The 23,719-nt window shown below is 57.1% G+C and overlaps 1 protein-coding gene across 2 annotated transcripts in view; it reads left to right on the top strand.

The window, feature by feature from the left end:
* The first annotated feature begins 3,967 nt into the window (after positions 1-3,967).
* Positions 3,968-23,719, top strand: part of C4H16orf74 (chromosome 4 C16orf74 homolog) — a 29,923-nt gene continuing 10,171 nt past the window's right edge. Inside the window, exons 1-3 of one of the 2 annotated variants that reach the window (XM_043898219.1) lie at positions 3,968-4,189; positions 5,605-5,668; positions 12,112-12,156. In XM_043898219.1, coding sequence (XP_043754154.1) covers positions 12,129-12,156 — 28 coding nt within the window. In that variant the 5' untranslated portion in view covers positions 3,968-4,189; positions 5,605-5,668; positions 12,112-12,128. The remainder of the gene's footprint in view (positions 4,190-5,604; positions 5,669-12,111; positions 12,157-23,719) is intronic. The other variant, XM_043898218.1, reaches the window with a different exon arrangement.

The following is a 23,719-nucleotide window of genomic DNA, read 5'->3' as shown; positions in this document are numbered from 1 at the left end:
TGCCTCAAGCAGGGAATTAGCTCCTGGTGAGGACTGGGGGGTTGTGAATGGAACAGTCTCTCCCCTCCCCAAGCAGCACTGCTCCCTGGCCTCCTTGACAGCTTGTGGAGACCCTCCGGGCCCCAAACCCTCCAACACAGCATGTGACTGGTGGTGCTCTAGCGGTGAGGGGAGGTCACACCATGGTGACGAGGAAGGCCTGGCTTCTCAGACCCGCTCAGGGGCTGCTGGAAGGCCAGTCTACAGGGTGCCCTGTCTCCCACCTGCTGCCCCGGCTGGAGGCTCCCAAGCACCCTGTTCACAGGTGTCCTGGGCTGAAGACCCCCCGCTGAGCCCTGCTGCCCCGATGTCCTTCCAGCCTCAGGAGGTGTCCGGGGCAACCGCCGTCTTCTCACCCTGCCTAACCCACTCTGGTCCCCTCCCTGGCGTGGCCCCCGCGCCCCCTCCACCACCATTGTCACCCACCACCCCTTGCTGACAGCTAGAAGGGGCACAGGCGGGAGACACTGTACAGACAGAGCCACCCCCACCCTGCTCTGGCAACCTCTCCGAGTCACTCCCTCCCCAGCAACTCCACGGGCTTGGCATTTGGGCAGATGGCTCCCTTTAGGAATGCGTATGGTCCCCCGTCCCCAGAAACCGTCTGAGGACTTGCGGTTCTTCATCGGTTCTCCCAAACCCTGATGTGTTCCATGAGTGTGTCTGGAGCCCCTGCCCCAGGCCGAGGAAGTGAGGCCAGCACGGCAGACTGGTCCCTGCCCTCGGAAGCGTCCCTGCTAGGGATACCCAGTCATTGCACCCACCAACTCATGGCAGCCCACAGTGCGCCTAGCAGAGGGACACGTGCTCAGAGCCACGAGAGTCTGGAAGAGCTAGCTGGACAAGGACATCTCATGAGGAGGAGCCATTCTACAGAGCTGGTTCCTTTTCCTTGGGCAGAAAACCAGACGAGCTTCCTTGACACTTTACCTGGCTGCCAAGAAAATGATGTCCAAGTGGGTGCTCTCTCTTTTAAAAAAAACAAAAGCTCACTTGGAAAATTTCAAATACATACAAAAGTAGAATAGTATAATAAGCCTTCATGTAAGCATTACTTACCTTCAACAATTATCAACATTTTTTATTGTTTTCATCCCCATCCGCCCCTCCCATCCTCACTCTGCCGCCTATTTATTTTCCTCGTCTTTGTTTTTTTTTGGCCGCACCACGAGGCTTGTGGTATCTTAGCGCCCTGACCAAGGATCCAGTCCACAGTGCAAGTGCAGAGTCCTAATCACTGGACAGCCAGGGACTTCCCATTTATTTCCCTTGTCTTTGGAAAATCTTGTCTTACTACTAATTCACTCACAAATACTTTTTCACATAGATCACTAACAGATAAGTGCTTTAAAAAACACAATGATACCACTACCACATCTCTTCATATTTGTAGCAACTTCTTAATATTATCTAACACCCAGACTGTGTTCAATTTTCTATTATCTCGCAAATATCTTTTTCTAGTTGGTTTGTTCACATCAGGACCCATCCAGGCTTTGCACAGATTTGCAGTAGGTTCATCTCTATCTGAAGTGTCTGTCCTTCCAAGTGGGCTTGGATGCTCAAGTGGAGATTCTCTACGGCAGGGGCCCCCAACCTCTGGGATCTAATGCCTGATGATCTGAGTTGGAGCTGACATAATAATAATAATGGAAATAAAGTTGCACAATAAATATCGTGCCCTTGAATCATCCCGAAACCATCCCCACCCCCGTCCGTGGAAAAATTGCCTTCCACAAAACCAGTTCCTGATGCCAAAAAGGTTAGGGACAGCTGCTCCATGAGATCAGTCACTTACCGTCACCTGGGAGTTTTTACAAAACACCCCTACCTGGGCCCTACCTGGACCAATTAGGTCAGGGTCCCTGGGGTGAACCAGGACCTGGGTGTTTGCTTCATTCATTTGCATTTACTTATGTATCAGTTAAGCTCCACCCCCCACCCCCCTTGGGGACCCTGGCCTGCTGCCAGGGTTAGGAGTCCCTGGAATACTCTTAGCGGTTCTCACTAGCAGTTGTGCCCTGGGATGTCCCCTGGCAATGTCTGGAGATGCTTTTGGTTGTCGCCACTTGGGCAGGGGGCCATGCCACTGACATTCAGTGGACGGCGGCCAGGACATCCTGCAGCCCCCGTGGCATAGAGTTAACCAGCCCCAAACACCAAAGTGCTGACATTGAAAAACTCTGATACTGGAACACCAACCTAGCCGGTCTCAAGGGGCAGAGGCCTCCTGGGGGAGGAAGCAAATTAAATTGGATTCTTTCCATTCCTCATCTCAGCCCCTTACAGCTGACAAAATGCATCCCCCTGGGCCTCCTCTCATTAGCCCTGCATCCCCTCCCCCAGTGCTGCGTGGGGCTAAACTCTCCCGGGAGACTGGCCGCTCCCATCTCTGCTTGGGGCAGGAATGCACCTCTCACCTGCTGGGCGACCTCTGTCCTTCCCTCTGCCTCAGGCCCCACTCCTGGGAAACGGAGAGAGCAGGGCTGTCCCGAACCACTGCTGACCTCCGGCCACCTGCAGAGGTGGCGCTCAGTCAGCACCAGTCACCCCGTTCACTGCGGTACCCGGTGCCCAACACAGAGCAGATGCTCAAAAGGTGTTTGTAGAAATGAATGGATCCCCATTTCTCCTTGTGGAAACCGGGGTGCAGAGAAAGCGGGTCTCACAACCAGCTTTCGGCCTTCTCCAGGCTTTTCAGCCTTGTCCTTGCTTCTACGTGAAAAGTGTGGGTACCTGCCGCCCCTAGGGGTTCCCTGCTCCTTTCTTGCCACTGTCTCAGGAGACGATGGGGAGCAGGGCTGTCCCACAGCTCCCCAGGGAGGAACAAGGACACAGGACACTCGCAGCCCACCTTCCCTCCCAAGGCTGGGGTGGGGGCCATCCTCCCCCCGCCTTCCTCTGTTTGTGGGGAGGGAGGCGTGATACATTTCCTGCCTATCATTTTGGACTGGATATGGTCTGGGCACCCAAAATTTTGCAATATTTTTAGGAATGACTCAAACAGAGAACACAGCTGGAGCGCCGACTCAATTTCCTGCGTCCACTGAAGGCATGTCATTGTCCTGCTCCGAGACTCAGTTTCCCTTCCTCTGTTTCCAGAAGGACACAGACCACAGGGCGTGGAGACCTTTCGATTGTTAGATGGAGCTGGCCCGACAGGCTTGTCACAATGATGTGAAACCACTTGGTGGGGGTGGCTTTGTTCCTCCCTCTCTGTGGGAGGCCTCCGGAGAAACCCATCTGGATACAAGGCCTGTTCACCCACAGGCAGGGAACTGGGCAATTCCTATCAGCTGGGCTTCCTCAGAAAACCTGCCACCCCCAGCCGGCCACACGGCTAGCTCAGCCCCACAAGTAGGGTGCAGAAGCATGTGTGGAGAGCCAGAGGGCCAAACGCTAACAGCGGGGCAGCCGTCCCTATGACCACGCGGGTCATCCGAAGCCCCGCAGGCCAGCGACTACATGGGTGGGAGCTGGGGAGGGGCGCGTTGCTAGCACGTCCCCAGGGCCCGGGGCAGGCGGGGAGATGGTGGAGACTCCCTTCTCCCCACTCCCCTTCTCCGCGGCTCGCCGGTGGGGCTCACTCAAGCACAGCCATGCGGTGTGGGGGAACCCCAAGGTCCCACTTCCACCACCCAGGGCTGGGGGTGCACAGCCGCAGGGGGCCTGGCACCCAGCCTCGGGCAGGGGCGCACGGTGGAGAGTCCCGCGGCCCGAACTTTCCCCGGGATCCCCCTTCAGCCTCCCCCACCAGCCGGGCGAGAGGAAACTAAGAACCGAGTGAGTCCGCGAAGCCAGAGGCGCGGGCGCTGGGCGCGCCCCCGGCTCACTCCCTAGGGAGGCGGCGGGCGGCCCCGCTCCGCCCCAGCGCCCGGCCGGTGCGATCCGGCGCCCGCGGGCGGGGCGGGGCTGCAGTCGGCACCGCCCCCGGGGTCCGGGGAGGGGACGGGGGAGGCGTGCGCGCGGCGGCGGCGGCGGCGGGTGCCTGGAGCGCCTGCCGGGGCGGAGCGGGCCCCCAGCGCACTGCCTGGCTCGGGCCATGACCCTCGCTGCTCTCTCCTTTAGACTCGTCGCCGCAGCCCCTCGAGCCCGGCCGTCGCCGCTACGGGCGCCCGGGCGGGCCCCACAGTGAGCCCACCGGGAAGCGGTAAGTACCTCGCGCCGCGCGCCCCAGGGTGCCCGGCGCTGCCCACCCCACCCCACCCCTCCCTTCCCTTCTGGAAGACACTGCTCTTTCCCGAAGCCGCAGCCCCGCGGAGCAGCGTCCACGCCCCGCCAGCTGCCGCCGCGGGAGGGCCATCCCTGGGGAGGACGGGCCCCCACCCCGGGGTGGGGACCCTCGCGGGCTCGGGCGTCTCCCCCTACTTCTTGCAGACTTTTCTGCGGAGACGCAGGTTTGGGGAAAGTTGGGCCCCCTCTGGCCATGTTGCAACTTACACCGGGCGCGTGGGGAGGTGTGTCCCCGCCCGTGGAAGCCGCCGGCCCCCCAGTCTTCACCTGCCACCCCACGCGGTCACGAGTTCCTGGGGAATGGGCCAGACCGCCATTCCTGAAAGCTGGAGAGGAGCCCGGCCGGGGGGGTGGGGGCAGGAGGCCTGGAGAGGAACCATTTCCCCTCTATCGAGTATTTCAGAATGTATTATTTATGAACCGCCTCACTTAGGGGCCCCCTTCGCTCCCAGGGCATCAAAGCAGGTTTGCAACCGCAAAGGGCGACCAGTGTGAACGCGCTCGCCCACTTGCCCGGCCCGCTGAGCTCAGCGGAACTGGGGGGAGGCACTCCTCACTCAGGTGGACCCGCAGCCCGGCTCGGCGCCCCCCCTGGTGGGCGGGGTCAGGGCAGAGGGGACCTCTCAGACCTCCCCGGGCTGTTAGGCCGCGGTGGAATCCGAAAAGTCTGTGCTGGCTGAGCCTCTTTAGCCTCGCTGAGAATGGGGAGGAAGAGGCAGGGAGGGCAGCCTGGAGAGGGCTCCCTTGTGATTGGTGCAGCTTTTGTGGAACGAACACCCCATTTTACAGATGGGGAAACTGAGGATCCCAGAGGCGCACCTGGATTGGCAGGCTGGGGGGGGTTGTGTTTCCTGCAGATCCCTCAGGGGTGGCGGGGGGTGGGGGGTGGGGGTGGTGGGGGGGGTGGGGGTGGGGGGGTGGGGGGGTGGGGGGTGGTGGTGGGGGTGGGGGAAGCCCTTGGCCCAGGCTGGGTCAGAGCCAGAAAGCAGCCCCTTACCTGTGCAGGCCACACCCACCATGGGTTCCCTGTCCCCACCCTGGATGGGAGGGAGTCCTGTATTTATGGAAAGACTTAATCCCTCTGCAGGCCCCAAGGAGGCGGAAAGCTCCGCCAGCCTAATCTCCTCTCCCTGGAAGCCTTTCCCTTGGCCGTGGGTTGCCCTGGTGGGCCCTGAGCCCCGGGTTGAGATCACCCCTGAAACTTCCCCTCAATAGCCACGGAAAGAGAGCAGTGCTGCTTCATGTTGACTGAGCCCTGCCTGCTGGTACCCATCACCTGCATTTTCCGTTTGCCTTCTCTGACCTAATACTGTTGTTATCCCCATTTTACAGATGAGGACACAGAGGCTCATAAAGATCAAGTGACTGATCCAAGGTCACGCACGGGGGCGGGCGGGTAAGTGGCGAGGCCTAGCCTTGAACCCCTAGCCCTCACAGTGTAGGATCAAACAGTGTAGGCAGACCTTCCCCTGTGAAAATGATGTGTTATATATTTACAATAATGTGTACACCCAGGAACCCGCTCATAGCCGACGCAGCCATAGCCTCCCCTCCGAGCCTGTGGGGGATTGTGTGTGTCCCACAGACAGTGCCACATGGTAGTTACTTTTTATTTGGGTGCAGAGAAAGCAGTAGTTTAGTTTTCTGTTTGCGCTGCAAACCTGAAGAGGGTGAGCTGGCCAGCAGGAAAGCTAAGGGCTAATAGTTTGCAGCTCCTAACTTCAAGGCTGCTGTAAAAAGGATGACATGGTTTCTAATTAGCCCCATGATTAGTTAACTGTTAGCCTAACTTCTAATAGAATACCCCTTATTTTTAAACATTTTTACTGATGTGTAACATATGGAAAGTTGCACAAATTGTACCTCTTGAATTTGATCTCAGGCTCAGAGGGCCAAGTATCATGCTCACATTTACATGGCCAATCAGTGAAAGACCACAGCTTGACCCTGGGTGGCCCAAGACCGTGCCCCATGACAGCAAGGCAGGTGCAGGCTTTAGTGGGCACCTTGCCTTCCCCGCAAGCCCATCATCTTTCACTTCCTCTGGGCGAGCAGCTGTGGGCCAGGCAAGTGCCCCCTGTGGGTCTGTGGCCTAAAGCCCAGGAGAGGCTCATGTTTGCATTCTGTGTACCAGAAAGGGAGGCATGTTAACGCTTGTAGCATCTGTTCCCAGCGCAGTCCCTTTGGCTGCTGTTGTAGGAATTCTAATCCTGTTGTGAAAGGAAAGTACCTTTTTTTAAAAAAAAAAAAGAAGGAAACCAAGATGTGTCGTAGGCCTGCTGGGAGCCCCGTTTGGCCAGTCTGTCAGTAGGTCTTCCCTGCTTTGCAGTAAGGGAACCAGCCCAAGAGCTGGTCCCGGGCTCCCCCAGCTGGGAGGGGAACCTGATTCCATCTGGTCTGGTGGGTCCACCCACCTAGGCAAACTGTCACATTCTTCTGCTGAGTCTCCACCCATGCCCTCTCCTCCGTCCTCCAGCGAGGTCTTGGTTAAGGGAGTGAGGCTCTGGGCCCCTGTCAAGTCACGAGCTCCACGGGGCTCTTCCGATTCCATCTGGGAGGTGACTCCAGAGACTGTGATCAGGCTGCTAGCCTGACTCTGCCTTTCACTGACTCCCTCTCTAGGCCGCCACGGGCCACAGGCCTCATCTGGGAGACTCAGGTGGCCACCTCCGTGTAGGGTTGCTAGGTTTAGCAAATAAAACTAAAGGCTGCTCTGTTCCATGTGAACTGCAGAAAAATGATGGAGAATGTTCAGTAGGAGTCTGTCCCGTACGGGAGTTGGGCATCCTGTATTTTATTTGGCAGTCTTTTTCTCTGACCGCTCCCAGTTCCAGAGATCTGATTCATCCCAGGAGGGGTTTACTTCATCCCCTACAGCCCAGCCTCCATGATCTCCAAAAGCAGAAACCGAAGGGAAGCTATTAGCAGATCCCTTGTGCCCTGAGTGGTTCTGATGTGTTCCACGGACAGTGCTACATCTTTATTACTTTACACTTTGTGCAGAGAACACATTAGTTTACTGTTCTCTTTGCATCAGGAACCTGCAGGGGGTGGGCTGACGAACACTACCCTGCTGTGGGCTGGTAGTTTGGGGCTCTTATCTGCAAGGCAGCTATAAAGACAGTAACAGACATCTTGGCCAAGGGTGTCCTCTGCCCTGGAGCTGCCCAGGCTTCAGAGGGGCCATGAGGGACCATTTGGTGTGCAGAGTGGCCGACATCCATCTCTCTGGCCACTGCTTAGGGGAGAGGCAGACCCCTGCAGGAGGAAGTAAGTTTTTATCCCTCACTGCCCATCCGTGTCACCGGAGAGGGTTCTGTCATGACCGTTTGGCGGTAGGGAGATTCTTATGCCCGAGTGCAAGAAAGGACCTGTTTTAACTCAAGCTGTTGTGCAAATAATTAACAGCCTGATATTTTGAAGGGAACATAAACAGAGCCCGATTCGATATGAAAGGGTGGTTTTTCACACTCCTGCGAATGTGTGAAAGAGAGAGAACATTTATACCTAAACGTGTGGTTCTCTCGGGCCTGACGGCTTACCTACCTTCTTGCCAAGCTAAGACGGCCCCTCCCATGGAATCTTTTCTTCTCACCCATTAAACCTTTATTTTCTAATTGCACAAATGTGTGTCTTCCGGGTATAGACCTCAGCATGTAGAATGATAGACATAGAAACCATGGGGTGCAACTGACTTGGCTTTGAGCTCTGGCCTCCCAGAGCTGCTGCCGGACCGCCCAGAGTTCCACTCCGTCATCTGTAAGTCACGGATGCGATGATGTTATTTCGCTGGGTGTTGTCAGGTTTAGCAATTTTTGTAATGAACTCAGCCTCTTGAAAGCATTAGCTTGACATCTGTGTCAGTGGTGAGGATGAAGTTTAGGGGGACGTAGCCCGCTCCCCACAGTCAGGCGTCTGTATGGCTTCCATTTGGACAGATGAACATCCCATCTTTCAGGACTGTCTCCAGCAAAGATACCTGCCATCTCAGGGGCAGCCCCGATCCCCGAGGGAGTGGAGTGGATGGGGCGCTGTCCACGGTCCTACATAAACCACCCTGGGGAGCACCTCCTCCTTCTGCTATAACAGGCTACACCTCGGACTCAGGGACCGCATGGCAGGCCGACCCCAGGTTCTCTTCCCACGTAGCGTCCCCATAGGCTGCTAAAGGGTGACACCATCACGTTGACAGATGATGACGATGGTGACGACGGCTCCAGGCCCCGTGCTGGAGGCTGGGTCAGGATGCCTGTTCTATAACTGAGGACATGGAGCCGGAGCGGGGTGGGGGGGTGGGCGGTGAAGCATCAGCCTCTCAGGCTCAGAGAGGAAAATGACTGGCCGAAGGTCACACCGTCCGCACAGACTCCTGGTTCCTCTCAGCCCCTCCCAAGGCCACTTCATTCTTCCTGCCCTTGTGGGGCGTTCCAGCAACGTGCATGGGAATGTGAAAGATCGGTTGGTGAAAACCCCATTTGGAAGTTTTAGAAACCAGAAATAGAATCATTCCACCTAGCCCTGACCTCACCATGTGACGTTTGCTTGACCCTCGCACAGCTTCCCGTCCCCTGGTGTCCCCTGGATCCAGGCTGCCAGCTCCTCCTCCTTCCTTAACTTCCTTCATTTTTTCCCTGAATGTTAGGAGATAGGTATTTTTCAAATCACAGGACAGCTTTAGCGACAAAACCTATCCATTCAGGACAGTTTTCTGGGAGGAGCAGTGTAACAGAGCACCTTCCGCCAGCCAGAGCCGCAGTCCCTGGCCACCCCTCCAGCCACATCAGAGATGGGGTAGGGGAGTTGGATGTGATGCTCCCACTGCATTCTGGCTGCTACTGGGGTGAGGGGTGGGGGGTGTTCCGTGGAGTCTGGGTAAATAACTGCTCTCTGCTTTCCCTTGCTGAGTGCTTCCCTTGAATAGTTTCGAGTTTCAGAAAAGTTACAAGAACAGTAGGAGCTAGTGTATACCCTTCACTGAAAGTGAACATGTAGCCATGGTTGCTTCATTGGCTTGGATTTCTGGCCAGACTCTGAGAGTGAAGCTGCAGAACTGATGGCCTGGGACCCTGGACACCCCAGTGTGTGTGTTCTCAGAGCAGGGACCGCCTCTTAGAAAATGCAGCCCAGCCATCAAAATCACAAAACTCGACCACAGCCCCATGCCGTCACCTCCTGGACAGGTGTCTTTCTTTTGACCGTTTTACTACTTGTCAAACTAGAGACAGAAGCATGTCGTGAACGCCCGTGTCCCAGCGTCAGTAGCAGACAGGGCAGCACCCCGCACCCTCCACGCCTCTGCTGCTGTTTCTCTGTTGGACTTTACAGCAGAGTCCTGCCGTCGCTTCGTCAGTGAGGGCTTCAGTGTGAATCACAGTCGTGTAGTCCTAGGGCGGGATGTGTTGTGTACGCTGTTGGGTGGGCGGTGGCCAGCACGTACACAGAACGGAAGAGCGTGGACTGTGAGATCAGAGTTCACTGCAAGGCTGTGATGTGGTGTGGCCAGCAGGGGCCCTGGGAGGTTGCTGTGTCCCTGACCTCAGGGCCACAGACCCCTGGGCAAGAGACCCACGAGAGAGATGGGAGGGGAGCTCTGGGGTTGAAAGCATAGGCTTGGAATCCCTGCCCCACCACCTGCTCCCCATACAACCTTTCTGCAGGTTAACTAACTTCCCAATGCCTCAGTTTCCCCATCAGCAAAGTGGGGATCGGAATGGCTCCAGTGTCACCAGTCTGTCGTGAGGCTTAAATGACTGTGAATGGAGGCGCTCCGGAGGGCACTGGGCACAGTGTGGGTGCTCGAGAGAGGCGCCCATCCATGCCCCACAGGCCTTTTCTGGGGCTCTCTCTTCCTCCAGCGCCAACCCCCCACCCAAGGAAAGGTACACTCTCCTAGCAGCCCATCCCACCCATTTGAATTGCCCCGCCCCTGCCTCCAGAGCTTTGGAAAAGCCCAGTCCAGCCCACACCCCAGGCCAGTGGGGAAGCTCTGGGGGAGGGACCCCCTGCCAGGCTCTGGTCCCCACCAGGCCCGGGGGAGCTGCAGCTCCGGGCCTACTCCAAGTAGGAAGCGCTTCCTCTATACGCAGCCGTCCTGACTGTTCCCATCCATGTCTGTCCGTCCCTCTTGGCCTCTCTCTCCCCAGTCCATCCCTTACCTGCCCACAAGTCCAGCCTGGCTAAAGTTGGAGCCTTTGCCCTGGCCCCTTCCTCCAGACTGACCCCTCCTGGGGTCCCACCATCTCACCAGCCTGTGCATCACCCCAGCTTCCAGCAGCTTCTCCCCGCACGATGGCTGCCCCGCCTTCTCCAGTGCTCAGACTCTGCGGTTTCTGGCCCAGAGCTGAGCATCTGGGTCCCCTGGGGCCTTGTTACAACGCCGATTCCGGCTCAGTGCACCCAGGTGGGGCAGAGAGCCTGCACTGTTAATGAGCTCCTGGGGGTGCCGAGGCTGCTCCTAGCAAGGCCTGGAGTGGGGGCTGGCCTGTACAGCCCACTGGAATGCGGAAGCTACTACATGTGCTCAGGATAACCCTCCACTATGTCACCAGCCTCCAGAGACTCCGCAGTGCAGCTCAGCCTGGGCCCTTCTGTGGCCTGTTCCTCTGGCGGGCCACGCCCCCACGTGTCCTCTGGGCCTTTGAACATTCTGTTCCTGCAGCCTGGGGGGTTCCCGCTTGGCTGGCTCCTGTCTTTGGGGACATGGTCCCCAGGCCTCCCAGGCTGGGACCGGAACCCTCCTCTGGCCTCCTGGCCTCAGGTGCAGGGTCCCGTTTGGCCTTGTATCCACCTGTGTCTGGTCTCACAAGACCAGATGCCAGGATGGGAAATGTGTAAGAAGTATATTGAGGAAAATAGAGAGGGGGGCTGGGAGGCCTGGACCCAAGGAACGAGGGAGGAGGAGACAGCAGGACGGGTGGGGGCACGCACGGACAGTTGGCCAAGCCAGAGTCAGCCGTCAGGGCGCCTGTCTCAGATCCCAGCCTCCCATCCAGGCTTGCAGCGCAAGGGAGGTGGAGTCCTGTGGGGCGCTGCTCATGGCCACCCGCCAGCCCCTGGTGTCTTCCTGCGAGTGCAGGAATCCCCATCTTCAGCCTCTCAGAGCCCTGAGCACCCCCTCCTGCAGAGCTTCACAGACCCCTGTGGGGGGCCCTCACGGGGGTCAGGGCAGTCCTGGGTTGGAACCCCAGCTCCACTCCTAGTAAGTTGTGTGGCCTCAAGTAGCCACCCCCCTCTCTGAGCCATAAAGTGGGGACGGTGATAGCACCTCCCAGGGTTGTAACAGAGTCAAATGTCAGGAGACCATGAGCTGCTGCCTGTTTCTCCAGCAGCTCCTCAGAACACTCACCTTGCAGGGAGATGGTGGGAGATTTTAACCCCCACGGAGCAGGGACTGGGCTCCTTTCAACCGTTAGGATGTGAAAGAATTTGCATTTTAGGAGAGGAGGCCTCCTTTGAACAGAAGGCACACCACACCCATCACGGGGCTCAGGGCCACCCTGCAGCCCCAGCTGGGGCCCTCTTGCCCCCGGAACAGCCACATGCTGGCCCCTGGAAGGCAGGGTTCTGCCCCATCACCTGGGCCAGACCTCTACTTGCACCTTCACCAGCTAGGCCGCCGCACCGGGCCTCCCTCCAGCATGTTCACCTTTGAGATGCCTGAAAGTTTTTTCCACCAGCACACGCTCGTCTCTGAGCAAATTCAGCCCAGATGTAGCCGGCAGGCGCCGTGACCTTGGCCGCGGTTTCTCTCCGCCGCTGCTTCCTGTTGTGCACCCATCAGGCCGGGTGGGGACCTGGCCACGCGTGGCCGATACAAACAAGCCTCTCCTCTCTCCCCAGGCTGCAGAGGTGCCGACATGGGGCTGAAGCTGACCTGTCTGAAAGGTAAGCGGGCAGCTCTCTCCCTCCAGCTCTTCATGGGGGCGCCCGGGGGGAGGTGAAGTGAGGCCTGAGACAGGGTAGACCCTGAGACCCCGGCGGTGCTGCCCTAGACTGGAGGGGGGCGCCTCCACTAAAGGCAGCACCGGTACACAGCAGGCGCCGTGTAAGTGTGCGCTGTGACTCTGAGTGCTCCTCCAGGCCTTTCCCTGGAGCTGAGTGATGGGGGGACGTTGCAGTGCCCCCCCCACGCCTCGGTTGCCCCCCTCAGAGGGATGCACTCCAGGCTGTGCAGGGTCAGGGGTAAGGGGCGCTGCAGGAAGGTGCTGGGGTGCCGGGGGGGTTTGCTGTCCACTCTGAGGGCCTGTTACCACGACGCAGGTGGTGAGCTAGGTGGTCCCACCTGCTAGGGGCCGGGCAAGGAGGGCTGGGAGAGGGGCAGGGCCAGCAGGGGGAGAGTTCCAGGATGCAGAATCATCAAGGGGCGTTGTAAGTGTTGGTTGAGGCAGCCCAGACCTCTGTCTTCTGCTCTGGACCCTTCCATCTGGACGTCCCAGGGGCACCTCAGACCAACGGGGCCCACAGGAAGCTTGTTATTGGGGACAGATGCTCCCCCCATCTCCCCAGCCTAACATCTGGGAGTCACCCTGACGGCTTCTCGCCCATGTGCAACATGCCCGCCAGCCCTGACTCCCCTCCTGCTGGCTCCAGCTCCATCCCTCTGTGACAGCAAGTCCTTGGGAGGTACTGAAGGGTCCCCCCAGGGGTGAGGGACCAGCCTTCAGGTCCCGCTGCTGGGATGAGAGGTCCCAGGAGAGCCCCTGGGTGGCCATCAGTGGGGATGGGGGGGCATCTTGATGGACCGCTCCTCCAAGACCAGTGGGGAGCAGCAGTGGGGAGTGGGGAGCAGCGGTCCGCATGGAGGAGTCAGGGGAGGTGCTTGCTGAGTGGGCGTCCAGGAGAGTAGGGTCCTGTGGTTGGGTCCAGAGACCAAAGCCTTGGGGCTCAAGAACGCTCTTCCCTTAGACCGTGCTGGGCACAGAATAGGCGTTCGGGACAAGCTTTCAGTTCTGGTTGGTAGTTGTGGTAAAATAGACATAACAAAGTTTCCCCTGTTAACCGTTTCTAAGCATACAACCCAGTGGCATTGAGTGCATTTACATTGCTGCACAAGAGTCACCCCCAGGGCTCCTCCGAATTCTCCCGCTAAACTCCGTCCGCATTAAGCATGAGCCCTCCCTCCCTCTCCCCGGAGCCCTGACCCCCACCACCTACTTTCTGTCTCTCTGAAAGTGCCCACTGGGGTACCTGCTGGAAGCAGCATCGTATGGCCTCTGCCCTTTCGTGTCTGGCTTCCTTCAAACTCAGCGTGACGGGGAGGCTTCGTCCGTGTTGTGGCAGGTGTGTCGGGACCTCCTTCCTTTTCGAGGCTGAGTAGTATTCCGTGCTGTGTGGGCCACGTTTGGTTGGTTCAACCCTGATGGACGCTGGGCTGCCTCCAGGTTTGGCTGTTGTCCGTCTTTGACAAATCAAGACGCTGGAGGGCCCCCGGGAAGCAGCTGCCTCCCCGCCCGAGGCTGGGGGTCGGCCAGGGGAGGAGGTCCAGCAGCCGCAGGTGCTGAGAAGCCCTGGGGAGGCGCCCCCCCACCACACCCCCACCAACAGGACTGAAGCCTGGGCGGGCGGCAGGCTGAGTGCTCCTGGGCCGGGAGCTTTTAGAAGGGCCCCGGAGGAGCTAAGTGCTGGGAGGAGTGTGGGAGCAAGGGGTGCTCATGCATTTTTCATTGCTGGCTCTCCGGGGCCCACCCATCACCCTCTCCCACCCCCAGCCGCATCTAGCCTTGGTCTCTGGAGGTGACGAGGCCCACACAGGCTTGGGTGTGACCCAGGACATGGGCTGGGGGTGGGGCGGGGCATAGAAACCCTCTCCCTGGGCTTGACGAAGACCACCCAGGTCCTCCAGCAGCCCTGGGGCCTTGGGCCCTGCCCCTGTCGGAGCCTCATTCTTACGGCAGACTGCTGAGGGCTGGGTCCCGCACCCCTGACATCCGCAGTCGTCCACGTCCGTCCCTTGCAGCCCACAGGTGCGGGTCCACCTGGTTTCCGTGCTGGGATATGTAGTCCGTGCACCATCTCATGTTTCGGTTCAGTTCAGCCGCTCAGTCGTGCCTGACTCTTTGGGACCCTAGGGACTGCAGCACGCCAGGCCTCCCTGTCCATCAGCAACTCTCAGAGCTTACTCAGACTCATGTCCGTTGAGTCGGTAATGCCATCCAACCATCTCATCCTCTGTCGTCCCCTTCTCCTCCCGCCTTCAGTCCTTCCCAGCATCTCGTGTTTGTTTTTTATTTGATATCAAGTGCGAGGGCTGTGTTTCTCCAGGCCGTGTCACTTTCACAGTGCTTGAATGCTTCTGTCCAGTTCAGCCGAGAATGCGTCTTTGGGTCATTTCCGGCCTGCTGCTTTTGTGGATAATGTCATTTTGAACATCTCTGCCCTGAGTACTGGTTTATTTGGCTGCCCTGGGTCTTCGCTGTGGCACATGTGATCTTTCAGTTGCGGTTTGCGTGATCTAGTTCCCTGACCAGGATTTGAATGCAGGTCCCCTGCATTGGGAGTACAGACCGCCAGGGAAGTTCCCGCTTTATGAATTTTTTACAATTATTATTTCCTTGGGATAAATTCCAGAAATCAAGATGATCTAGTCAAATAAGGGTAAATGGTGGCATCTTCCTGGGGGCTTGGCCCTGGACAAGGCTCTGGTCTGTGCGTTCTGAGTGGAACCGTGGCTCATCCATCCCTCCTCCCACTGTGAAGTGGGCACTTCTGGGATCCCCAGTTTCCAGATGAGAAAGCTGAGAAACAGAGAGGTCATGTACTTGCCCGGGGCCACACAGCAGGGACCCAGGTGGGGTTTGAACCCAGGCAGGCTGTCCCAGAGGCCTAGCTTTAGCCACCACTGGCATGGCCTTTTCAGAGGAAAGCCTTTTAATTCAGCAATTGAAGTGACCACGGTCACCCAAAACTTTATTCACATGGTCACTTACATCTTCACATGAATCCTAAACTTAGTTCATCTTAACATTAACTCAGATGGTGTCTTAAGTTAACTCAAATGGTCTCTTCAGTTTCCACTGTAACAGATTATCACAGACGGTGGGAGGGGGTGGGCGCGCGGCAGTTCAAACCACAGAAGTCTCTTCATGTTTTCTCCCAGTTCTGGAGGCCTGAAGTCTGAAACCAGAGTGGGCCATGTTCCCTCTGGGGGCTCCAGAGGTGGGGTCTTTGCTGCGTCTTCCAGCTCCTGGGGGCTCCAGGCGTCCTTGGCTTGTGGCCGCCTCCCTCCAGCCTCTTCCTCTGTCTCCACACAGCCTCTTCCCTGTGTGTCCCTGGGCCCTTTCTCTTAGAAAGACATCCCTCTGCTTTTGTCTTACGAAAACACCAGTCTTTGGACTTAAAGTGAAAAGTGAAAGTGAAGTCGCTCAGTTGTGTTCAATTCTTTGTGACTCCATGGACTGTCGCCCACGGAATTTTCCAGGCAAGAGTACTGGAGTGGGTTGCCATTTCCTTCTCCAGGGGATCTTCCTGACCCAGAGATCAAACCCAGGTCTCCTGCACTGCAGGCAGAGGCTTTACCTCTGAGCCACCAGGGAAGCCCAGTCTTTAATACAGGGTGATTGCATCACAAGATCCTTCACTGATTACATCTGCAAAGAACTTATTTCCAAATAAGGCTGGAGTTTGCAGTCCTGGGTGGGCGTGGATTGGGGGGGACTCTCCTCAAACCCACCAAATGTCACTTCACCTCTGAGCCTCCTGCATAGGGGACAAGAAGGCAGCTCTCTGTTTTAGTTTTAGAACGTGCTCATTGTCTGGCCCAAGGTGGGCGATCACAAGAGTGTGACGTCTGAGGGCTGTGCCAAAGTCCTTGTGTTTCTGATTCCAAAGGAGCGGGGGGACACTTTGAACGGGCTCCATGTGCTCAAGGCCCAGCCGTAGCAGCCGTGACCTGTGGGAATGGTCCACTGTCCTGCGAGCACGTGCTTCCCTCCATCTCGTGTAAAGGCTGGTGTGTCCTGGGCATCCCCCCTGTCACTCACCTCGTCCTCACTGTGTCTGCACAACGTAGCTAACTTTACAAATGGGGAGACTGAGGCACAGGGACATGGGCTCAAGGCCCTAGGGCGGGTCGTCAGGGCTTGGCCCAGCAGACGGCACATGAGGGTGGCGAGGGGTTTCCCTGGTTTGTGAGCAGTTCTGTCCTGGTCAGCCTTGAGGGTGGGGTACTGCCAGGAATCAGTACGGTGGGGCGCTGTGGTTTTCAGCGGGGATCCCCAACCTGCAGTCTCAACACCACCTGGGAGCCAGACAGAGGTGAGAATTCTCGGGACCCACTTGGACCTGCCGCGTCAGGAGCTCCAGCATTTCTCGCACTTTCTCTGAGGGATTCCAGGACATACTCAAGGTGGAGAACCGCTGGCAAGGTGACTCTGGAGTCAGAGAGATTGGGTTCAAATCCCAGTCCTGCCCCCAGCCACTTCACATGCCCAAGCCTCAGTTTCCCCATCTGTGAAATGGAGTGATGAGTGGCAGCATCTCCTGGGCCAGGTCAAGAATGATCTGAGATGAGTGCTAGAGATGGTGCCCCCGGGGTTCCTGGCCCTGCACGCTTTTCCTCTCTGGAGGAGCTCCAGCTACAGCTGTGTGGGGACCTTGCCAGGGGTGGGGGGTGCGCGGGGGGTGGGTAGGGCAGGGGAAGTTAACCTTCAGGTGTGGCCTTTCCCACTGGGGCCTCCTCAGGGGCCCAGTGTGGTCTCTGGGACTCCCCAGAATTTGCTGCCTCCAGCCCCAGCCAACTTCATCATCACCATGGAGACGGGATCCAGAAGATGGGGCTGGTCCCAGGGGACTGTCCTTCTGGGGCCAGGCAGGAAAGGGCCAGGAGATGGAGACTTTGTCCAGGTTTGTTGTTTGGTTCATTTGTTATAATAGGCTTTATTATTTAGAACGGTTTTAGATTTATATCAGCAGAAAAATTGTGAAGAGAGTACAGGGTTGTCATATACTCCACAACCAGTTTTTCATGTAGTCAGCATCTTACATGAGTATGGTATGTTCTTTATGGCCAGAAAATTGATACCCATCCATAATTTTAACTAAAGTGCATACTTCTTTCTGATTTCCCAGTTTTTACCTGGGTCTATCCATGGATCTGATCTGGGACCCACCTTACATTTAGTCATCGTGTGTCCTTAGGCCCCTCTGGGCTGAGCCAGTTTCTCAGAAGCTCCTTCTGTTTGTGACCTTGACCATCATGAGGAGGATAGTCAGGTGCTGTGTAGGTTGGGTTTGGCTGACGTTGGTAGGTGTTTATAGTCTCTTTTGTGGATTAAGTGATGATGGTGAGGGTGGATATGAGTTACAGGTGCAGCCCCCAGGCCACTGGGACCCCTGACTGCCCAGGCATCCTTCCTGGCTCCCTGGGGGGTCACAGAACCTCCGCTCCCAGTAACCGAGGTTTGGGCAGCTGGGAGCTGGCAGTTACAATAATGTCCATTTTTCTGATTGGCGTTTAGAGGCCCAAGACTAGCCTCAGGTCACAGCAAAGAAAAAAAAAGTCACCCTACACAACCCCCTTCCAATGTGAACATGTGGTTCCAGCTGTCCTGCAGTGGGGTCCAGAGTTGGTGGAGAGAGTGTTCATCTCACAGTGCAGGGAACAGCATTCTGGGCAGAGGGAACAGCAGATACAAAGCCCCAAAGACAGGAACAGACTTGGTGAGCTGAGGTGTCGAGTGTGGTTGGAACTGGAGGCAGGGGCAGGGCCCAGGTGGAGGAGCTGAGGCCCTCAAACAGGAAGGGCCATGAGAGCAAAGGTTTTCATCAAGAATTTCTCTTCAGAGTCATAGGAGGCACTGGAATCACTCAAGAGCGGGGACCTCATCCTCTGTGTAACACCAGACTCACTCGAGAGGCTCACGGGAGGGGGTGAGCCTGGCCCACTGATCAGGGCAGGGATTCTTTTCTTTTTTTAAAATAATTTTATTTATTTTTGGCTGTGCTTGGTCTTTATTGCTGCCTGAGCTTTTTTCTAGTTGCGGAGAGCAGGGGCTACTCTCTAGTTGCGCTGCACAGGCTTCTCATTGCAGTGGCTTCTCTTGTGCGGGGCACGGGGCACACAGGTTCGCTAGTTCGCAGCACACGGCCCAGCGTCTGTGGTCCCCAGGCTCTAGAGCACAGGCTCAGTGGCCCCGAGGCATGTGGGATCTTCCCGGACCAGGGATCGAACCCGTGTTCCCTGCATTGGCAGGTGGATTCTTTACCGGTGAGCCACCAGTGAAGCCCAGGGATTCAGTCTGGATGAAGCTGTGCAGCCTGGGGTGAGAACCACTGTCCAGGGCCCGTGCCCTTGCTATTCAGGGGGCGCCTGTGGTGTAGACTGACTACCCAGAGGTGACAAGGACCAAGCAAGCTTGGCTGGGCTTCAGGGAGGCAGGCTTCAACCCAGGGCTTCTCCTGGAACCTGCTGTACAGATCTCTGCCCAGGAGACAGGGGCTCGGGGGGCTCGGAGCCCCCTGCCTGCTCAGAGGAGGGGTGGGCAGTCACAGCTGGTCGTGAACACCGAGGCAGATGGGGCTTAGTCCGGCTCTGCCCCATCCCAGGGGCGAGCTGGCAGCCCTCCGGGCTCAGAGCAGGGATTTACCCCCAGTCAGGCTTAAGCTAAACCCAGCACCTGCTGTCCTCCCGAAGGAGGGGGCAGAACCCAAGTCTCATGGCAGGTGGGAGAGGAGAGTTGCCGTCTCTAACTGGGGCCCGCATGGGATTCACCTGCATCTCCTCCTTGCTCCCGGGGCTCCTCGGGGGCAGGAGTCTTGCTGCTTTGTTCATCGCTGGAGCCCTGTTCCTGGCTGTGGGTCAGCACACAGTAGGGACACAATCGCTGTTGGTAGAAAGAGCAGCATCTTTTGAATTTAATTCTGATGCAGAGACCCTCCCAGGACCGGCCCTGACTGGCCAGGGCAGCTGTGCCATTTCATCCCCTCGCCCAGATCAGTGACCCACTCCTGCCCCCCCCCCACCTCTCCTGTCAGCCACTCAGCGAGGCTTTGAGGAGACTCACTCATGATGCCCTGGTTACAGGTGGGGCTCCTGAGGCCGCAGGTGGGAGAGCTCCCTGGCCCGGGTCACACAGCAGCCGCGTGGGGGCCCCGAGGGCCTCGGGATCCTGACTGGGCACCTGGACATGAGCCCCTCCCCCAGCTCCGTGCCCGCAGTTCCCTCTGGGCAGGCCTGGGCGAGGTGCTCCAGAAGTGCTTGTGGGCTGAAGGAGGCTCGAGAGGGCAGGCAGGAGGGGGCTGGACTCGCTGCCTGGGGCCGGCGGCTCTCAGTGGCTGGGGGCCTCGTGCCGCTCCCAGGGAAGGGGGTGCTCACCAGCTGTCGGCTGCCAGCATGTGCCTGGCCTGGGAGGCTGACCTCTCTCCATCCTGGGCTGTGGTTCCCAAGCCTCCCAGTAGGGGTATGGATGTGACGCTGGGCCAGGACAGAGCTGCCTGCTCATCCACCTCTAACCCATCCTTCCTTCCCCACCCCTCCCCATCCTTCTGCTTCTGCCTCACAGACCTCACGGTGCCCAAGGCAGGTGCGTGTGAAGCTCAGAGATGGGTCAGTGGGTCCAAGTCTCACGTGACCTGGCTGAGGGTCTTCAATCCCCTGAATCAGTGCTTTTTGTTCTTAACTACAAAGCAGGCACAGGGCTTCCAGGTGGTGCTGGCCAGTGTAGGAGACATAAGGGATGCTGGTTCAATCATTGGGTCGGGAAGATCCCCTGGAGGAGGGCGTGGCAACCCACTCCAGTATTCTTGCCTGGAGAATCCCATGGACGGAGGAGCCTGGTGAACAGTTTTCTTAGGCTGTGGGTAGGTGCCGCGAGGGGTGGGGCTGTGAGCCCTCAGCGGGCAGTGCTCTGGGCCATCGGGTACCAGCCGGGCCCTGCGGGGTGAATCTGGGCTGCACAGCCCAGCATCTGTACTGGGGCTGAAGGCTCAGACCAGGTGCTGTGGGCCAGGCGCTGAGGACACCAGTCACAGTCACTGGCCACCGCCAGCCTCTGCTCCTCTAGACATGCCCTGATGGCCCGGCCAGGGGCTACCCCCGATGGGTCAGAAGAGTGAGCCGTGAGGGGGAGCGCTCTGCAGCTGGGAAGGAGGACTTGCAGGTCTGTCTGAATGGCTAGGGAGCCTTGTCCAACCCGGGCCATGAAGTGAAAAGAACAGGGTGTGAAACAGTGGGTCCAGTGCCACCACCTGTGTGTGGCTTAGTCGCTCAGTTGTGTCCGACTTTTGTGACCCCATAGACTGTCACCTGGCAGGGTCCTGTGTCCATGGAGTTCTCCAGGCAAGAATGCTGGAGTGGGTTGCCATGAAGGAATATGCCACTGATCATGTGATCTACATATGATCTGCAGATACATAGAATATTCTGGAAGAAGACAGTAATCATGGCTGTCTCCAGGTGAAGAGGTGAAAGAGAGCTGGGTGGCGGGAGAGTGAGGTGACAGAAGGACTCGGACAGACCTGAGTCTCTCCCAGGAGCCCGTGTCCCTGACCTGGGGACACCAGCTCTACCCCATCCCCTGGACGCTGTGAGGTTGGCTCCTGGCCCCTGTGACCACACACTGGGCCGTGCCCCTGAGTGGCTCAAGGACAAAGGAACGTTCCTCATGGTGTTCCCATCCCCCTTCTTACCTCTCCAGGCCTACACTCCTAATCCTCCCCCGGCCCCCTCACTGTCCTTTTACTGTCTCACCTCATCACCTTGATCAGACCTCTCCTGCAGCAGGAATGCCTCACCCCCTGCCCTTTCCCCGTTCCACCTCCTAAATCTGTATCAACCCCTCCTCAGAAATTGTTTTATTTCTCTTTTAATTGTTTTATTTGGGGGATATGTAAAACACCTGCATGGTACAGAATGTAAAGTGTGCAAAAGGATTAACGTAGTAAAAGCCAGCCTGCTCTCACTGCTCTCTCAGCCACCCGCTCGGAGGCAGCCTCCCAGTCTTCCGTGGGCTCTGCTGTCAGGCTGCCCGTCTGCACCCATCTCGGGCCTCAGCTGCCCACAGCTGGGGGACACCTCCTTGTCCTCAGAACCCAGGCTTCCCCAGGTGCTCCCCAGTTTTCCCTGAGTAACACCAGTCACCTCCTTCTCTGAGACTAACTGGAATTTCCTTGCCTAATTGCACAGTAACAACCGCAATATTCTATTAATAGCAGTGATGGCTATTCATAGCAGCAGTAACAGTATGGCCCGTTGAGCACCTGCTGTTGGCCAGGCTACCCCAGACACCTTCCGCCTAACCTCATGTGTCCTTACGAGCACCGTACAGGTTATGGGTTAGCATCTAGAGCGCAAGTTCGAATGTTTATTTCAGCAAGGGGCCGACCACATATAGTGGAAACGCAGGCTCAGGGAGGTTAAGAAGCCTTGCCTAGCCCACACAGCTGGTGAAGGGCAGACTGGGGAGGCCAGTCCCTCTGGCTCAGACCGTCCGTAAGCCCCTTCCCAAGGCTCCAGCCACACAGATGTGCAGCGGGGCCACTCGAGACAAAGGAAACCAGCCACCCTCGAGTGCCTGCTCTGTCTGAAATGCCCAGATATTGTCTCAGGCAGCAACGGTGCTGACCGTGGTTCTCAGCTCTGGGTCAGTTCAGCTCAGTCACTCAGTCGTGTCCGACTCTTTGCGACCCCATGAACGTCAGCACGCCAGGCCTCCCTGTCCATCACCAACTCCCAGAGTCCACTCAAACCCATGTCCATTGAGTTGGTGATGCCATCCAACCATCTTATCCTCTGTCATCCCCTTCTCCTGCCCTCAATCTTTCTCAGCATCAGGGTCTTTCCCAATGAGTCAGCTCTTCACATCAGGTGGCTAAAATATTGGAGTCTCAGCTTCAACATCAGTCCTTCCAATGAACACCCAGGACTGATCTCCTTTAGGATGGACTGGTTGGATCTCCTTGCAGTCCAAGGGACTCCCAAGAGTCTTCTCCAACACCACAGTTCAAAAGCATCAATTCTTCAGCACTCAGCTTTCTTTATAGTCCAACTCTCACATCCATACATGACTACTGGAAAAACCATAACCTTGACTAGATGGACCTTTGTTGACAAAGCAATGTCTCTACTTTTTAATATGCTGTCTAGGTTGGTCATAACTTTCCTTCCAAGGAGTAAGCATCTTTTAATTTCATGGCTGCAATCACCATCTGCAGTGATTTTGAAGCCCAGAAAAATAAAGTCAGCCACTGTTTCCACTGTTTGCCCATCTATTTGCCACATTTAGGAAGAAAAAACAAAAAAAAAATGTGGGATGAATTTCAAATAAACAAGGACTAGTTGTCTAGGATAAGTATATCCATCGTATAGCATGGGCCATAACTCTGAAAAACTGGTTTGTCCTGAATCTTATCTGGCAACCCTACCCCCAGGGGACACTTGGCAGTGTCTGAAGACACCCTTGGTTGTCACAAATGCTGGAGCTACAGCATCTAGGGGCCAGGGTGCTGCTCCACCCCGTCCAGTGCTCAGGCCGGCCCCACCGCAGAGTAACCAGGCCCTGGACGCCAGCAGTGCTGAGGGTGGGGACCCCGAGCCGCACTCATCACATACCAGCCACAGCCCATGCAGGCATTGAGGGCTTTGCAGATTTTCTTTGACCTCAGGTCTCTGTCATGCTCTGAGGGCAGGCCTACTCTCGAGTCCATTTTAGAGGCCAGTAGACCAAGAAGGGCTTCCCTGGTGGCCCAGCAGTAAAGAATCTGCCTGCAATGCAGGAGATGCAGATTCGATCCCTGGGTTGGGAAGATCTGGAGAAGGAAATGGCAACCCACTCCAGTATTCTTGCCTGGAGAATCCCCATGGACAGAGGACCCTGGTGGGCTACAGTCCACGGGGTCACAAAGAGACATGACTGAGCGACTAAGCACAGCCCAGGGAGGCGAACACTCCCCACTTTGCGGTGCCTTTCTCTCTGGCTCCTCCTCCCAAGTTCTCTCTCCAACAGCTCATCCCTGACGCAAGCTGGGGCTTTTTCCTTAATTAAAAAGAGATTTAAAGCATCCACTGCCATCTCCACTGGGCCTGAGCTGCCGAGAAAAGGTAAAACCCCGCCCGCCTGCCCTGGCCTCATTTGTAATAATGCAAGGCTTTCCCCTTAATTGGAATTAAAAAAAAAAAAGATTAAGTGCATCTGGAACCCTCAGAAGCATTTGTCCATTTGTTTTTTGAAAGATCGGCACTAAATCCAGACGCCTGGTCATGTCTGAGGAATTAGTGCCAGCCCCAGCCTCTGCCCGGCCCCAGGGCCTTTGCATGAGCTGCCGCTGACCCACGAGCCCTCCCCACCATCTCTGTGGCCACCTTGGGGGAGCCTTTTCCGATTCCCACCGTCTCTTCCAATCCTGCTGCCCCCTCCACCCCGTCATTTGTTCTTTCCTCCTCCCATCACTGACCCAGACTCTGCCAAGGTGAACTCTGCTTCCCAGCCTCCAGGAGGACAAGCTCTGCATCAAG

The sequence above is a fragment of the Cervus elaphus genome, chromosome 4, assembly GCF_910594005.1.
Source record: "Cervus elaphus chromosome 4, mCerEla1.1, whole genome shotgun sequence".
Lineage (NCBI taxonomy): Eukaryota > Metazoa > Chordata > Mammalia > Artiodactyla > Cervidae > Cervus > Cervus elaphus.
The sequence above is the reverse complement of the archived record's forward strand: the minus strand, read 5'-3'. Positions and strand labels throughout refer to the sequence as shown.